The following is a 15,839-nucleotide window of genomic DNA, read 5'->3' as shown; positions in this document are numbered from 1 at the left end:
ACCGCCAGCACCTTTGGTGGAGCCCATTGGCCAGAAGCAAATCTCAGGTCCACCTGCAGTGGCAGGATCACCCTGTAATCTGTCTGCCACACCACAGTTCTGAAATGGAAGTGACTTTGCTGAATCCAGTAAAACTAAATTATAGTTTTAGATGGTCACATGGAGTCCATTTCAGGCAACCTCCTTTATTGGAGGATTGATTCATTTTTTTTCTAGGCTCTAGGAGAAAGCAGCTGGTGGTGTGGCCCTCTGGTGAGGCTTTTATGCTCCCACTCATTGAACGGAATCGCCTTGGACTGTGGACTCTGTCCCTCTGATGTACATGTTTCTTAACGACTTTGGATTTTTTAATTTCTATTGAGAATCCTGATTAGTGTATTGGAGACTAGCCTTAGGAAGATGCATACACTTCCTGGGCTTACGTGGACTTCCACCTTCTGAGAGGTCATCTGTTCGCTCGGTAAAAACCCTGACATGCTCTGCCTCTCTAAAATTACATACAGAGCATTCTGATGTTTTTCACAGTCCTGTTGATGAACAGAAAAGTTTTTTCTCAATATTAATACGAGATGAAGCAAGGGTTGTTTAATAACAATCCAACACGTGGTACATGTGGGTGGCTCAGTAGTTAATCATCTGCCTTTGGCTCAGGTCATGAACCCGGGGTCCTGGGATTGAGTCCCACATCGGACTCCCTCCAGGGAGTCTGCTTCTCCCTCTGCCTATGTCTCTGCCTCTCTCTCTCTCTCTCTCTGTGTCTCATGAATAAATAAATTTTTTTTAAAAATCTTTAAAAAACAATCCTATGTGCAGATAGTATTATTAACCATTTTACAGATGGAAAAAAATCAGGCTGAGAGCACTGAGTGGCTCTGAGGGGGCCCCACCACTAGTGAATGGCAAAGCTAAGACTTGAACCCAGGCAGTTTTACTCCAAAGCCCAAGCTTAATCGTCAGTGTAGAAAGTGAGATTTTTGTGTGTTCATCTACTTCTTGAAAGCCTGTTTCTGCATTATCACACATAAAGGACCCTGGACTCGACACTGCCTTTTTGTGGTGGACTGTTTCACCCTTCTATTGGTAGTTTCTCAAGTGGCCCAGAATAATTTTAACTCTTTATGAAATGCTGCTTATATAATGTATCATCAGGGCACCTGGGTGGCTCAGTGGTTGAGTATCTGTCTTTGGCTCAGATCATGGTCCTGGGGTCGAGTTGCACATCGGGCTCCTCACAGGGAACCCTCTTCTCCCTCTATGTCTCTGCCTCTCTCTGGTGTGTCTCTCATGAGTAAATAAATAAAATCTTTAAATATATATATAAGTGTATCACCTAACATGTGAATTTTAAAAAATAATTTTAGAAATTGGGTTCCCTTGACTGGCCATTTACTGGCACTCCTGGTCGTGTTCTGCATTCCAGCGAGGAGCAGAGATAAGGGCCTTACCCTCTCGGGGCTAATTCTAGTGGGAAAGATAGACATGGAAAAGGAACTGTAGTTTGAGCTAACAACAGGTGATAGAAAAGAAGATAGTGATGTGATTCTGACTGGTTATGGAAAGCACTTCTCTGCAGAGGTGATGTTGGAGTCGAGACCTAAACCGGCCAGAGACTGAAGCAGGAATGAGCATAGAGGCCAGGAATGAGCCAGAAGGCCAGTAAGGCTGACTTAGAATGGGAGGAAAACACGGTCAAGAGCTGAGGCTGCGTAGTACACTGGTACCCAAGTAGTATGAGGGCCATCATTAGGTGTTCGGATTTTATTTGAAGTATGGTAGGAAGTCATTAGTGGTTGTATTAGTTTGCTGGAGCTGGCACAGAATAGATGAAAACAGAAATTTGATTGTTCACAGTTCCTGGAAGCTAGAATTCCAAGATGAAGGTGTCAGGAGAATGGGCCTTCTGAGGGCCTGGAGGGAAGGACCTATTCCAGGCCTCTTTTTTTGTGTGTTTTTTTGTTTTTTCGTGTGTGTGTTTTTTTTGTTTTTTTTTGTTTTTTTTTGGCTTGCGGATGGCCATCTGCCTGTGCCTTCCCACATTCTTCCCAGTGTGCAAGTCTGTATCCAGATCTCCTCTTCTTGTAAGGACACTGGATTGGGGTCTACTATAATGACCTCATTTTAACTTCATTATCTTACTAGAGTCTCTGCAAATACAGGTGCATTCTGGCATACTGGGGATTGGAACTTCAAAATAAGAACCACGGGAGGACAGGCACACAATTCAGGCACTAACAGTGGTCATATGTGAGGCGACTAGTTCTTGGATGAAACCTGCTAGTGTCATAACAGCAGGGAATTATTTTTAAGGTTTCATTGACTTACTTGGGTGATCAGATCAGACAAAGGAATGGAGAGGTCAACTGGAAATTTGAGTTTCTATTTCTCTTTTGTACCTTTCTTCATTGGCACCTCTTGTTTTCCATGTTGGGGCTCCTGTGAAACCATCTGCCTCAGACTCTGGGGGAGTGGGTGCACCAGAGGATAGACACAGTCTATGTCTTCCTTACCTGCTCTTATTTTTTTTTTTCTTACCTGCTCTTGATAGGAACATAAATACATACCATGTAAAGGCAGCCTGCACTTTAAGACCAAATAGTTTGTATTTGCAATAGGCTAGTTACAGCCTCGCCTCTGCCCATTCTTTCTGTGACCATAAAAGTGCTCTGATGGAAAGGGCTAGAAGGCACTGCTGTAAATTAGTTTTCTCTTCTTACCGGTATTTGAGTGCCCTGTTCACTCACCCTCTGCATTCACTCCTCGCAGGCACGGGAGACAGCACAGCATCATGCCTTCAAATGTCAACTACCAGGCGAACATCTGGGCTCTGAAGGAGGAGGGCTGTACACATGTCATAGTGACCACAGCTTGCGGTTCCTTGAGGGAAGAGATTCAGCCTGGCGATATCGTCATTATTGATCAGTTCATTGACAGGTGAGCAGGTCATCTGAGATGCTTTAGGCTCATGTAAAATCATTCCCAACTCAAGCAGATGTTGTATGGGGACCCAGGAGAGAAGGGGGAGGCAGGCCCACAGACTTGCTCTTAGCTTTTCATTGTGGGATGTTTTTAAACATCTGCAAACCAGAATAAGAATCAACTCTCAGGTTACCAGTTCCCAGCTTTGCCATTTATCAGTTCACTGCAATCTGTAACTTGAATAGATAAGGACTCTCTTAGAAACAAGCACATCACCTAATATTTCCCTAGTCTTGGCTGTCTAGACAGTGCTCCTCTTTTCCTTGTTGTCTCACAGACCTTGTTTGTTTTTTTCAAAAAAGGTGCCAGAGGGGCTCCACTCGTTACACACATGAGCTGATAATGTTTCGGCCACCTCCTTTTTTCCTTTTCTTTTGTTGTCCTATGGTGTCCCCAGTCCGGATTTTACTGACTGCATCCTTAAATGTCACTTAGTGTCTTCCCCTGCTGCCAACACAGGTTACTTGTAAACCAGCATTAGCTCTGAGGGCCGAATGAGAATCGGGTTCAAATTCTTGACAAGAAACCTCCCTTCTGCATCAAATCAGCAGGCATGTAATGTCTGGTTGTCTTTGGTGTTAAGATTGACCAATTGGTTTGGGAGTTAGGGACTCTTTTATTATTTAATTGTACAAGTACTAGATAACGTTCCTTTACCCCCCCACCCCACCCCCCCCAAAAAATCACCAGTGTTAGACTGCCAAGATCCTGGGCTTTTTCAGCATTTAGAATTAGTTGAAGAGGGGCACCTGGGTGGCTCTTGATTTAGACTCTGGTCATGATCTCTGGGTCATGAGATTGAGCCCTGCATTGGGCTTCACCCTCAGCGTGGAGTCTGCTTGAGATTCTCTCTCCCCCCCCTTTCCCTGCTTTCTCTCTCAAATAAAAAAAATAAATAAAATCTTTAAAAAAAAAAAAAAGAAAAAAAAGTTGAAGAAATCACAAGGGAAACCGAATGGTCTCCAGGGGATTGCTTCCCACGGCACCCTGCCCCCTTACAATTCCTAGTGAAAGGAACCACCTCCCGAGATGTTCTGGATAGAGACAGGTGTCTGCACTCCATGCCTGGAGTCAATGGTGGGGAGAAGTTGCACAGAGTATAAGCCATTTGGTGGATCCTGCTGAAGTCCCCAGAGCATCATCTCTGTCCTACCCTCCCCATCTGCCATCTCTGAGTTTACTGCACCCCCAAATGCCTCTTACCTCTTCCATGAGAGGAAAGTTTATTCAGTCCAGTCCTCTTCTTCCTGTTAGGGATCTGTTCTAATTTAGAGTCTATCAGGAGCATTCTTGATGGTTTCCTGATGGAGTGAGACTATTAGGTTGAACCGTATGAAATTGACCATTCTGTAGGTCAGAAACGGTTGAGGGGCACCTGGGTAGCTCAGTCAGTTAAGTGTCTACCTTCAGCTCAGGCCATGATCCTGGGGTCCTGGGATTGAGTCCTGCATCAGGCTTCCTGCTCAGTGGGGAGCCTGCTTCTCCCTCTCCTTCCATCTGCTGCTCCTCTTGCTTGCGCTAGCTCTGTGTGTCAAATAAAATATATTTAAAAAAAAGAAGAAGGAGAAGGAGAAGAAATGATTGAAAATCAGCACTTTGTAGGGGGGAGGGCAAGATGGTGGAGGAGTAGGGTCCTCACCTTACCAGGCTCCACCAACTTACCCATATTACTGTCAAATCATCCTGAAAACCTATAAACCTATGAATTCAACCTAAGATTTAAAGAGAGAATAGCTGGAACACTACAGAGAGAAGGGTTTTCATTTCTAACAGGGTAGGAAGGCGAAAAAAAAAAAAAAAGAATCCAATGGGGGATGTGATGGTTACTGCGGGAGCTGATTCCAGAGCTGGAGAGCTGGCCACCACCACTGTTGTTGTTCTTCCTGATGTCACCCTGTGCCTGGGAGAGGTGGGGCCGCCAGGGAACAGGGGCCTCACAGGACAAACAGCTCCCACTGAGCCTGGCACCCAGTGGGGGGCGGGGCAGCTCCCCCAGGTGCACACACCTGAGAACCAGCACAGCAGCCCCTCCCCCAGAAGACCAGCTGGAAGAACGGGAAGAACAAGTTCTTGACCAAGCAGTGCTGGAAAGCTCCAGGGGAAGTTGAGGGGTTTACAGTATGTAGAACCAAAGAATACCCCTCCTTTTTTTTCTCTTCCTTTTTCCAGTACAACTCATTTTTATATCAGACTGTAAATTTCCAATTTTTTTTCTCTTTTCCCACCTTAACTACAATATTTTACCACCTCTTCATTTTTAAGATTCTTCCTTTTTGACTTTAATATTAATTTCTACAATTACAGGTCCTAGATATATTTTCCACTTCTAGATTCTCTTCAACATATGCAACTTAATTTTGGGAGATATACAAGATATGTTGTTTTTGTTTTGTGTTTTTTGAGAAATCTGCCTCATTTTGTTTTACAATGGTGGAAGTTAATACCTTCTAAAACATGACCAGTATGCACCCAGAACCAAGTGGTATACTGTGCTGGTTCATTCTGTGAGATTCTTCATTCCCATTTTGCCTCTCTCTTTTATCTCCTTTATTATGTTTTGGTGGTCAATACTGGGGCCTTCTACAAGTATTTCTGGTTTATATAAATTTGGGACTGAGCATCTTCTAACATACAGAACTTAATATATTCAGAAACAAGAGGATCACCCTCTAGGACCCCTCAGATAGACTACATTCTCCCTCCACTACCACTTCGTCGTCACCACCATCTCCCAGTCCCCCCTCCCCTTTTTTTTTCTTTGTTTTTCTTTTTCTCTCTTCTTTAGGATTCCTGGCCTTTTATTTTTTACTACTTTGTTTTAAAATTTGTTTTTCACTTTAGTGGTTCTTTTGTTTTATTTCGTTCTGATCTTTGTTTTCAATTTCTGGTCTCTGACTTTAGCAGAATCATCTAGGGTGAAATTTACTTAGGTTGTGGTTGATACTCTTGATGCAGCCCACTCATACAGCCACTCTGCAATGAGCAAAATGACTAGAAACAAGAACTCACCACAAAAGAAAGAATCAGAAACAGTACTCTCTCTCTGCCACAGAGTTACAGAATTTGGATTACAATTCGATGTCAGAAAGCCAATTTAGAAGCACAATTATAAAGCTACTGGTGGCTCTAGAAAAGAGCATAAAGGAATCAAGAGACTTCAGGACTGCAGAATTTAGATCTAATCAGGCTGAAATTAAAAATCAATTAAATGAGATGAAATCCAAACTGGAGGTCCTAAGGATGGTTAATGAAGTAGAAGAAAGAGTGAGTGACATAGAAGACAAGTTGATGGCAAGGAAAGAAGCTGAGGAAAAAAGAGAAAAAGAATTAAAAGACCATGAGGAAAGGTTAAAGAAAATAAATGGCAGCCTCAGAAGGAAAAATCTGTGTATAATTGGGGTTGCAGAGGGCACCAAGAGGGACAGAGAGCCAGAAAGCATATTTGAACAAATCATAGCTGAGAACTTCCCTAATTTGGGGAGGGAAACAGGCATTCAGATCCAGGAGATAGAGAGGTACCCCCCTAAAATCAAAGACTGTTCAACACCTCGACATTTAATAGTGAAACTTGCAAATTCCAAAGATAAAGAGAAAATTCTTAAAGTAGCAAGAGACAAGAGATCCCTAACTTACATGGGGAGAAATATTAGATTAACAGCAACCTCTCCACAGAGACCTGGCAGGCCAGAAAGGGCTGGCAGGATATATTCAGGGTCCTAAATAAGAAGAACATGCAACCAAGAATACTTTATCCAGCAAGGCTCTCATTCAGAATAGGAGGAGAGATAAAGAGCTTCCAAGATAGGCAGAAACTGAAAGGATATGTGACGACGAAACCAGGTCTGTAAGAAATATTAAGGGGGACTCTGTAAAAAAAGAGGAAGCCCTAAGAAATAATCGACAAAAACAGGGACTGAATAGGTATTATGATGACACTAAATTCATATCTTTCAGTAGTAACTCTGAATGTGAATAGGCTAAATGATCCCATCAAAAGGTGCAGGGTTTCAGACTGGATAAAAAAAGCAAGACCCGTCTATTTGCTGTCTACAAGAGACTCATTTTAGACGTAAGGACACCTACAGCCTGAAAATAAAAGGTTGGAGAACCATTTACCATTCAAATGGTCCTCAAAAGAAAGGGGTAGCCATCCTCATATCAGATCAATTAAAGTTTATCCCAAAGACTGTAGTAAGAGATGAAGAGGGACACTATATCATACTTAAAGGATCTGTCCAACAAGAGGACCTAACAGTCATGAATATTTATGCCCCTAATGTGGGAGCTGCCAAGTATATGAATCAATTAATAACCAAAGTAAAGACCTACTTAGATAATAATATACTAATACTGGGAGACTTCAACATGGCACTTTCTGCAAATGACTAATATTCTAAGCATAACATCTCCAAAGAAACAAGAGCTTTAAATGATACACTGGACCAGATGGATTTTACAGATATTTACAGACCTTTACATCCAAACGCAACTGAATACACATTCTTCTCAAGTGCACATGGAACTTTCTCCAGAATAGACCACATACTGGGTCACAAATCAGGTCTCAACTGATACCAAAAGATTGGCATTGTCCCTGCATATTTTCAGACCATAATGCTTTGAAACTTGAACTCAATCACAGGAAGAAATTTGGAAGAAACTCAAACATGGAGGTTAAAGAGCATCCTGCTAAAAGGTGAAAGGGTCAACCAGGAAGTTAGAGAATTAAAAAGATTCATGGAAACTAATGAAAATGAAGATACAGCCATTCAAAATCTTTGGGATACAGCAAAAGCAGTCCTAAGAGGGAAATACGTCACAATACAAGCGCCCCTCAAAAAATTGGAAAGAACTCAAATACACAAGCTAAGCTTGCACCTAAAGGAACTGGAGAAAGAACAGCAAGTAAAACCTACACCAAGCAGAAGAAGAGAATTAATAAAGATTTGAGCAGAACTCAATGAAATAGAGACCAGAAGAACTGTGGAACAGATCAACAAAACCAGGAGTTAGTTCTTTGAAAGAATAAGATGGATAAACCATTAGCCAGCCTTATTAAAAACAAAAGAGAAAACACTCTAATAATATCACAAATGAAAAAGGAGAGATCACAACCAATACCAAGGAAATACAAACAAATTTAAAAATATTATGAGCCACTATATGCCAATAAATTAGGCAATCTGGAAGAAATGGACACATTTCTGGAAAACCACAAACTACCAAAACTGGAACAGGAAGAAATAGAAAACCTGAACAGGCCGATAACCAGGGAGGAAATTGAAGCAGTCATCAAAAACTTCCCAAGACACAAAAGTTTGGGGCCAGATGGCTTCCTAGGGGAGTTCTATCAAAAGCTTAAAGAAGAAGCAATACCTGTTCTACTAAAGCTGTTCCGAAAGATAGATAGGGATGGAATACTGCCAAACTCGTCTTATGAGGCCAGCATTACCTTAATTCCAAAACCAGACATAGACCCCCCCAAAAAAGGAGAATTATAGACCAATATCCCTGATGAACACAGATGCAAAAATTCTCAACAAGATACTAGCCAATAGGATCCAACAGTACATTAAGAAGATTATTCACCATGACCAAGTGGGATTTATCCCCGGATGCAAGGCTGGTTCAACACTGGTAAAGCAATCAATGTGATAGATCATATCAACAAGAGAAAAATCAAGAACCATATGATCCTCTCAATAGATGCAGAGAAAGCATTTGACAAAATACAGCATCCATTCCTGATCAAAACTCTTCAGATTGTAGGGATAGAGGGAACATTCCTTAGCATCTTAAAAGCCATCTATGAAAAACCCCCAGCAAATATCATTCTTAAGGGGGAAACACTGGGAGCCTTTCCTGAAGATCAGGAACAAGACAGGGATGTCCACTCTCTCACCACTGCTATTCAACATAGTACTGGAAGTCTTAGCATCAACAATCAGGCAACAAAAAGAAATAAAATGCATTCAGATTGGCAAAGAAGAAGTCAAACTGTCTTCACAGATGACATGATACTGTACAAAGAAAACCCAAAAGACACCACCCCAAGATTGCTAGAACTCATACAGCAATTTGGCAGTGTGGCAGGATACAAAATCAATGCCCAGAAATCAGTGGCATTTCTATACACTAATAATGAAACTGAAGAAAGAGAAATTAAGGAATCAATCCCATTTAGAGTTGCACCCAAAAGCATAAGATACCTAGGAATAAATCTAACCAAAGAGGTAAAGGATCTCTACCCTAAAAACTACAGAACACTTCTGAAAGAAATTGAGGAAGACACAAAGAGATGGAAAAATATTCCATGCTCATGGGTTGGAAGAATTAATATTGTGAAAATGTCAGTGCTACTCAGGGGAATTTACACATTTAATGCAATCCCTATCAAAATACCATGGACTTTCTTCAGAGAGTTGGAACAAATCATCTTAAGATCTGTGTGGAATCAGAAAAGACCCCGAATAGCCAGGGGAATATTGAAAAAGAAAACCAAAGCCGGAGCAACACAATGCCGGATTTTAAGTTGTACTAAAAAGCTATGGTCATCAAGACAGTATAGTACTGGCACAAAAACAGACACATAGATCGATGGAGCAGAATAAAGAACCCAGAAATGGGTCCTCAACTCTCTGGTCAACTAATATTCGACAGCAGGAAAGACTATCCACTGGAAAAAGGACAGTCTTTTCAATAAATGGTGCTGGGAAAATTGGACAGCCATATGCAGAAGAATGAAAGTAGACCATTCTCTTACATCATCTCTTACACAAAGATAAACTCAGAATGGATGAAAGATCTAAATGTGAAACAAGAATCCATCAAAATCCTAGAGGAGAACACAGGCAACACCCTTTTTGAACTTGGCCACAGCAACTTCTTGCAAGAGACATCTATGAAGGCAAGGGAAACAAAAGCAAAAATGAACTATTGAGACTTAATCAAGATAAGAAGCTTCTGCACAGCAAAAGAAACTGTCAACAAAACTAAAGGACAACCTACAGAATGGGAGAGGATATTTGCAAATGACATTATCAGATAAAGGGCTAGTATTCAAGATCTATAAAGAACTGATTAAGCTCAACAGCAAGGAAACAATCCAATCATGAAATTGGCAACAGACATGAACAGAAATTTCCCCAAAGAAGACATAGACATGGCCAACAAGCACATGAGAAAATGCTCTGCATCACTTGCCATCAGGGAAATACAAATCAAAAACCACAGTGAGATACCACCTCACACCAGTGAGAATGGGGAAAATTAACAAGACAGGAAACAAATGTTGGAGAGGATGTGGACAAAGGGGAAGCCTCTTGCACTGTTGGTGGGAATGTGAACTGGTCCAGCCACTCTGGAAAACTGTGAAGGTTCCTCAAAGAGTTAAAAATAGAGCTACCCTGTGCCCCAGCAATTGCACTGCTGGGGATTTACCCCAAAGGTACAGATGCAGTGAAGAACCGAGACACCACCCTAATGTTTCTAGCAGCAATGTCCCCAATAGCCAAACTGTGGAAGGAGCCTTGGTGTCCATCGAAAGATGAATGGATAAAGAAGATGTGGTTTAAGTATACAATGGAATATTACTCAGCCATTAGACATGACAAATACCCACCATTTGCTTCGAAGTGGCTGGAACTGGAGAGTATTATGCTGAGTGAAATAAGTCAGTCAGAGAAGGACAAACATATGGTTTCACCCATACAGGGAATATAAAAAATAGTGAAAGGGAATTAAGGGAAAAGGAGAGAAAATGAGTGGGAAATGTCAGTGAGGGTGACGGGACATGAGAGACACCTAACTCTGGGAAACGAACCAGGGGTAGTGGAAGGGGAGGTGGGTGGGATTGTTGGGGTGCCTGGGTGACGGGCACTGAGGGGGGCACTTGGCGGGAAGAGCACTGGGTCTTATGCTATATATTGGCAAATCGAACTCCAATAAAAATTTTTTAAAAAAAGAAAATCAGCACTTTCATGTAGCTTAGCCTAATAAATAACAAGGATAGACTAAAATCATATGCCCTTTACTTATCACTTTTACTATTATTTTTTCAACACCTGACACTATGTATGTATTATTCATCTTTCCCTCTAGAATACAGGCCGTGTGAGGACAAAAATCCTATCTGCCACTTTATCCCTAACACTCACAACAGTGACTGTAGTTGCTCAGTCAGTATTTTTATTTTTATTTTTATTTTTATTTTTATTTTTATTTTTATTTTTTTCTCTGCGACAGGCCACACTTTATTTGGAGTGTTCCACGTAAGCGACTCCCAGCAGAGCCGCCTGATATGTGCAAAAGTCCCCCCAGAAAGCTGGGCCTCGCAGTGTGTAAAAAAGGCCCCTCATGGGGCAGAGCTGTGCAACTGTAAAAAAAAAAAAAAGAGAGAGAGAGAGAGAGAGAGAAAGAGAAAAAGAGAGAGAGAAAGCAGTCCTCCAGGAAGCCTGGCGGGCAGATAGAAATCGCTCTGGGCCAGGCCACGTGCCAGCGCTGCTGCTGGTTCTGGGTCTGTTTTCTCCTCCGATTGTGCTTTCTTTTCAATTTTTATTTATGATAGTCACACACAGAGAGAGAGAGAGAGAGAGAGAGAGGCAGAGACACAGGCAGAGGGAGAAGCAGGCTCCATGCACCAGGAGCCCGACGTGGGACTCGATCCCGGGTCTCCAGGATCGCGCCCTGGGCCAAAGGCAGGCGCCAAACCACTGCGCCACCCAGGGATCCCTCAGTCAGTATTTTTAGAGCAATTGAATGAACATGATCATTTGAAGAAAAGAGAGACTGGAATTCTTGACAAAGATCCCTGTGGTTGTGAAAGTCCATTTGTTTGGAAGTGATGATTTAAGAAAATGATTGTAATATGCTTGTTTAATAAAGCAGAGTGTATGTGCTGCTTGTCTGGCTCAGTCCATAGAGCATGGGACACTTGATCTCAGGGTCATAAGTTCAAGCCTCACAGTCGGCATGGGGACTACTTAAAAAAATAAAGCAGAATATAAAGCTTCCTATTCAGACTGATCCAGATATATAAAGTATCATAGATGCTCCTGGAAAGAAAAGTCTGACTTGGGTATTAAACCTCAGATTAATCTGTTACATAAAAGGTGTAACTGTACACTGTCACATTTGCCGGATCTTTTCTTCACGAATAGCAAATGTAAATGTTTCACGTCCTGGCTCTTTGAAGAAAGTAGTTGGGGCAGAAAGATGAAGAATAGAAAGAAAACCGGTATTACCATCATATCTGGTTTCATTCTGTCGTAGCACTCCTTAGCCGTGTAACCTTAAGATCTTCTGGTATCTATTTTGTTTTAGGTGGTGTGTGGATAACCTGACTCCTTATTCTTGCCTTGGAAATTCAAAGTCTCTAGCAAGTGCCTTTTATGGGATCTAGCACCTGTTGCCTGCCCAGTACATGGGTGCCATTATTTTGAATATGGTGTGTTGGCTGAAGGGGTCTGTAGCTAACAGCAGAAGAAAAGTTCTCTTAAAAGGAAGATCCCTGCGGGAGTATCATTTAGAAGAAATCTCAAATTTTATATTGCTACTACAATGATAACATTTTGAGTTTATTGAGTTAGATAAGATTTTAAAGCTAATTTTACCTGTTTCTTTCCCGTTTTCTTGATATCACTGTTAGGAGATTTAATATTATGTTAAGTGGCTTGAATTATATTGCTGTTGGACAGTGTTTCTGAATGATGCTGCCACTGGCTGAGTCATTTCACCAAGCTTCAGTACATACATGATTCACTGTATGTCTCAGAAGAGAAGAGAATCAGCACTTTCTGCTTTTATGAGTAATGGCCTTTATGTGTTGTAGTAATAACACATTGTTTAAGGTAAATCTTGGTGTGTTCAGGCAGGCACCTGATGTGTCCTCTTGGTGTGTTCTCAGGCATACAATGGTGGGCTAGAGGCTGTGCAGTTCATAGCCTGGTTCCCACTGCCATGTCCCCAGCCTCAGCTTGAGTGACAAAATTGCAGCACCTTGCAAAGCCACCCAGTGGTTTATAATCCTGGGGATAGGAGCCCTGGGTCAAGAGGTTTTGTCTTGGCTGTTTGGCCTCATTGATTTGACCTGTGGCTCTCTCTTCAGAATCCAAGGTTGAGCTCCACCATGGCTGAGGCATCTTCTCCCTACTCAGTCACTTCTCCAGGGACTGATCTGGAAATTCATGTTTCCTTATTGCCACCACTTTGCTGGCACATTATCTTAGAAAAAAATATTCTTGTCCTAAGGGGGTCTTCAGGGGTTTAGAGGAATCTTTTTAATCTTCCTAACATAAATTTGTGATGAAGAATCAGGATGGAGTAGTGTGGCTGTTCTTACTAGATGGCAGAACTAAAGCTCCCTTACGTCCTCTGCCCCTGGTGCCCAGCGTAGGGAAGAACACCACCGTCCTGGTCTATCGGCCATGTGTGTATACCTTCGAGGCCATTAAAATGTTGAAGACTGACAGGTGGCTCTGATTTTATGGTTGTTTTTAAAAACATTAGATTTCTACTCTAAAAATGGAATATATCCTTAAAGGAGTCTGATGGGCTGGAAGGTTTTTTTAAGAAAATAAGCTTGTTGTCTTCTGAAAAATAATTGTTTTCTCTCGAGCTGTGTTCCAACCTGTGAAAAGTGGAAAGCCGGGCCTGAGCAAAGGGCAATCCGGGGTGTGGCTGACCTGGAGAGTACAGGACAACAGACAGGTGGGGACGGGAGTGGCTCCAGGTGTTTTTGGGGATGTGCGCAGTCGTGTGTCTCGTTCTCAGACATGCAAGGAGATGCCTTAGCTAATATATAAAGTGAAAATAATCCTCTTGGTGTTTGTGATCAGGGCAGCTATGGAAAGCAAAATGGATCTTGGCCTCATATTTAAATATCAGAACCGGGTTGGTTTTGTCACTTTCCCATTCTTACGTACAGTGATGGGTTGCTTGACTCTTCCCTTGCCCCAGGGTCTGGGGGCTCCACATGCAATCACGGTACCAAAGTTAAAAATAGTTAATACCAAGAACTCACAGGAGTCTGGTCCACGATAAGTTCCTTCAGTGCCTGATGAATTGGGTTCGACTGATCCCGTTTCTTCTGCCTTGATGGAGGTCCTTGCTGTCAGAGCCACAAGTCATTCGACAATTTGGGATATAAAACCTGGTTAAGAATAGATCTAATTTCACTTCTTGATGGCCATTCCACAGTCCATCTGAACTAGGGAAAGAGTGCATCTGACCTTTCTTCTGCCCCAGGAGACCCTTGTGAGGCTATTTATACTTTAAAAGGATCTCACAAGGGAGGTACTTCAAGATCCATAATTTGGGGATTCTTCTATGATACAGACCCTTTATGTGCAGCATTACCTGTCAACCCAGACTACTGATGAGCCATGCCATGCAGGGTACACAAGGGTAGAGAATTCTAGCACTTGAACACATGACCTTTCTCCTTTTCACCATAACTTCTGGTTGTTAGCATGGAAAAGGATTGAACTCACCACATATCTATAAACTGTTTGGAAATATGCCCACATTCTATTAAGTTAAAAAAAAAAAAAAAGATGCAGGGGACACCTGGGTGGCTCAGTAGTTGGCGGTCTGCCTTTGGCTCAGGTTGTGATCCTGGAGTCCTGGGATCAAATCCCAAATCAGGCTCACCCACAGGGGAGCCTGCTTCTCCCTCTGCCTATGTCTCTGCCTCTGTCTATGTCTCTCATGAATAAATAAATAAGTTCTTAAAAAGAAAAAGGAAAGAAGGATGCAAATTAGGGGGACCCATTAAATTGCTCTGGCTGTTGTCACTGTCTAAAGCTGGGTCCAGCAAATGTATCCATTAAGGACAAGGATAGGATTCATACTTTATTAATTTTTTAAAAGATTTTATCTATTTATTCATGAGAGACACAGAGAGAGGGAGGCAGAGACATAGGCAGAGGGAAAAGCAGGCTTCTCCCAGATAGCCCGATGTGGGACTTGATCCCCAGACCCAGGGTCAAGCCCTCAGCTGAAGGCAGACGCTCAACTGCTGAGCCACCCAGATGTCCTGGGATTCATACTTTTAATAGTGGTCTTTATCAGGAATGTTTTGCAGATAAGGACTTTTTCTTTTTGGACAATGAGAAGAATACAACCAAAAAAAAATTAAGATGAAAAACAGTGGAGTGTGATGCCTAGAGGCACATGTTTTCTGTAAAACACTGTTAACACATTGGCCTGATATGCCTGAGCCACCCAGCTAGGTTCTGCTTGAAGAATGCAGTGGGAGAAGCCCCAGCTTGGAAGTGGGAACATCCAGAATTGTTTCCTGGCTCTGTCCCCAAATTCTTTTGTCACTTAGTGTCCTCATCTGCACACTGAGGGTGTTGCGTCCATTCCTGAGTTCTAATGTCGTCCCTTTTAGGAGGCCTATTTGTTCACTAGAATAGGGCAAGGTTTGACTAAACTGTGCCTCTGATGCTTGCTGGCTTATTCATCAGGAAAGTCCCGCTGTAAACAGTGGTAAGGGATTATGTCACTTTATTTCCCCCTCCCAGAGCTCTGTGCTTTCCCCTCGATCTCCATGTCATGATGTAAGTTGTTGGTACCCGCCCCTGTGAAGGACTGTTCCAGAGGCTGAGATGCGCTCTGATGTCCATTAATCACCAGCTTTGAATCTGTGGGGCAGAGGGTGGATTTTTATACACCTACGTCGGGGTTCTGGTAAAGAGTTTGCACAGGAAGCCCTCCCTTGGCTCTTTTCCCATTCCTCTTAGCAGCTATTTCAAACTCTTACTGTTATCGCAGCTTCCCGCCCATCTCCTGCACTCTTGAGTTGAGAATGTCACCTCTTTATAAGAAAACAGAAACCATTAGATATCAGTGGGCCATGTTCC

General features: G+C 42.3%; 1 protein-coding gene across 1 annotated transcript in view; it reads left to right on the top strand.

The window, feature by feature from the left end:
* The window catches only part of MTAP (methylthioadenosine phosphorylase), a 52,431-nt gene that overhangs the window by 14,552 nt on the left and 22,040 nt on the right, over positions 1-15,839 (top strand). The window contains exon 4 of the mRNA XM_072728167.1: positions 2,764-2,931. Within this exon, the coding sequence (XP_072584268.1) occupies positions 2,764-2,931 (168 nt within the window). The remainder of the gene's footprint in view (positions 1-2,763; positions 2,932-15,839) is intronic.

This window comes from Vulpes vulpes, chromosome 12 (assembly GCF_048418805.1).
Source record: "Vulpes vulpes isolate BD-2025 chromosome 12, VulVul3, whole genome shotgun sequence".
Lineage (NCBI taxonomy): Eukaryota > Metazoa > Chordata > Mammalia > Carnivora > Canidae > Vulpes > Vulpes vulpes.
This window is presented reverse-complemented; position numbering and strand designations above follow the sequence as displayed.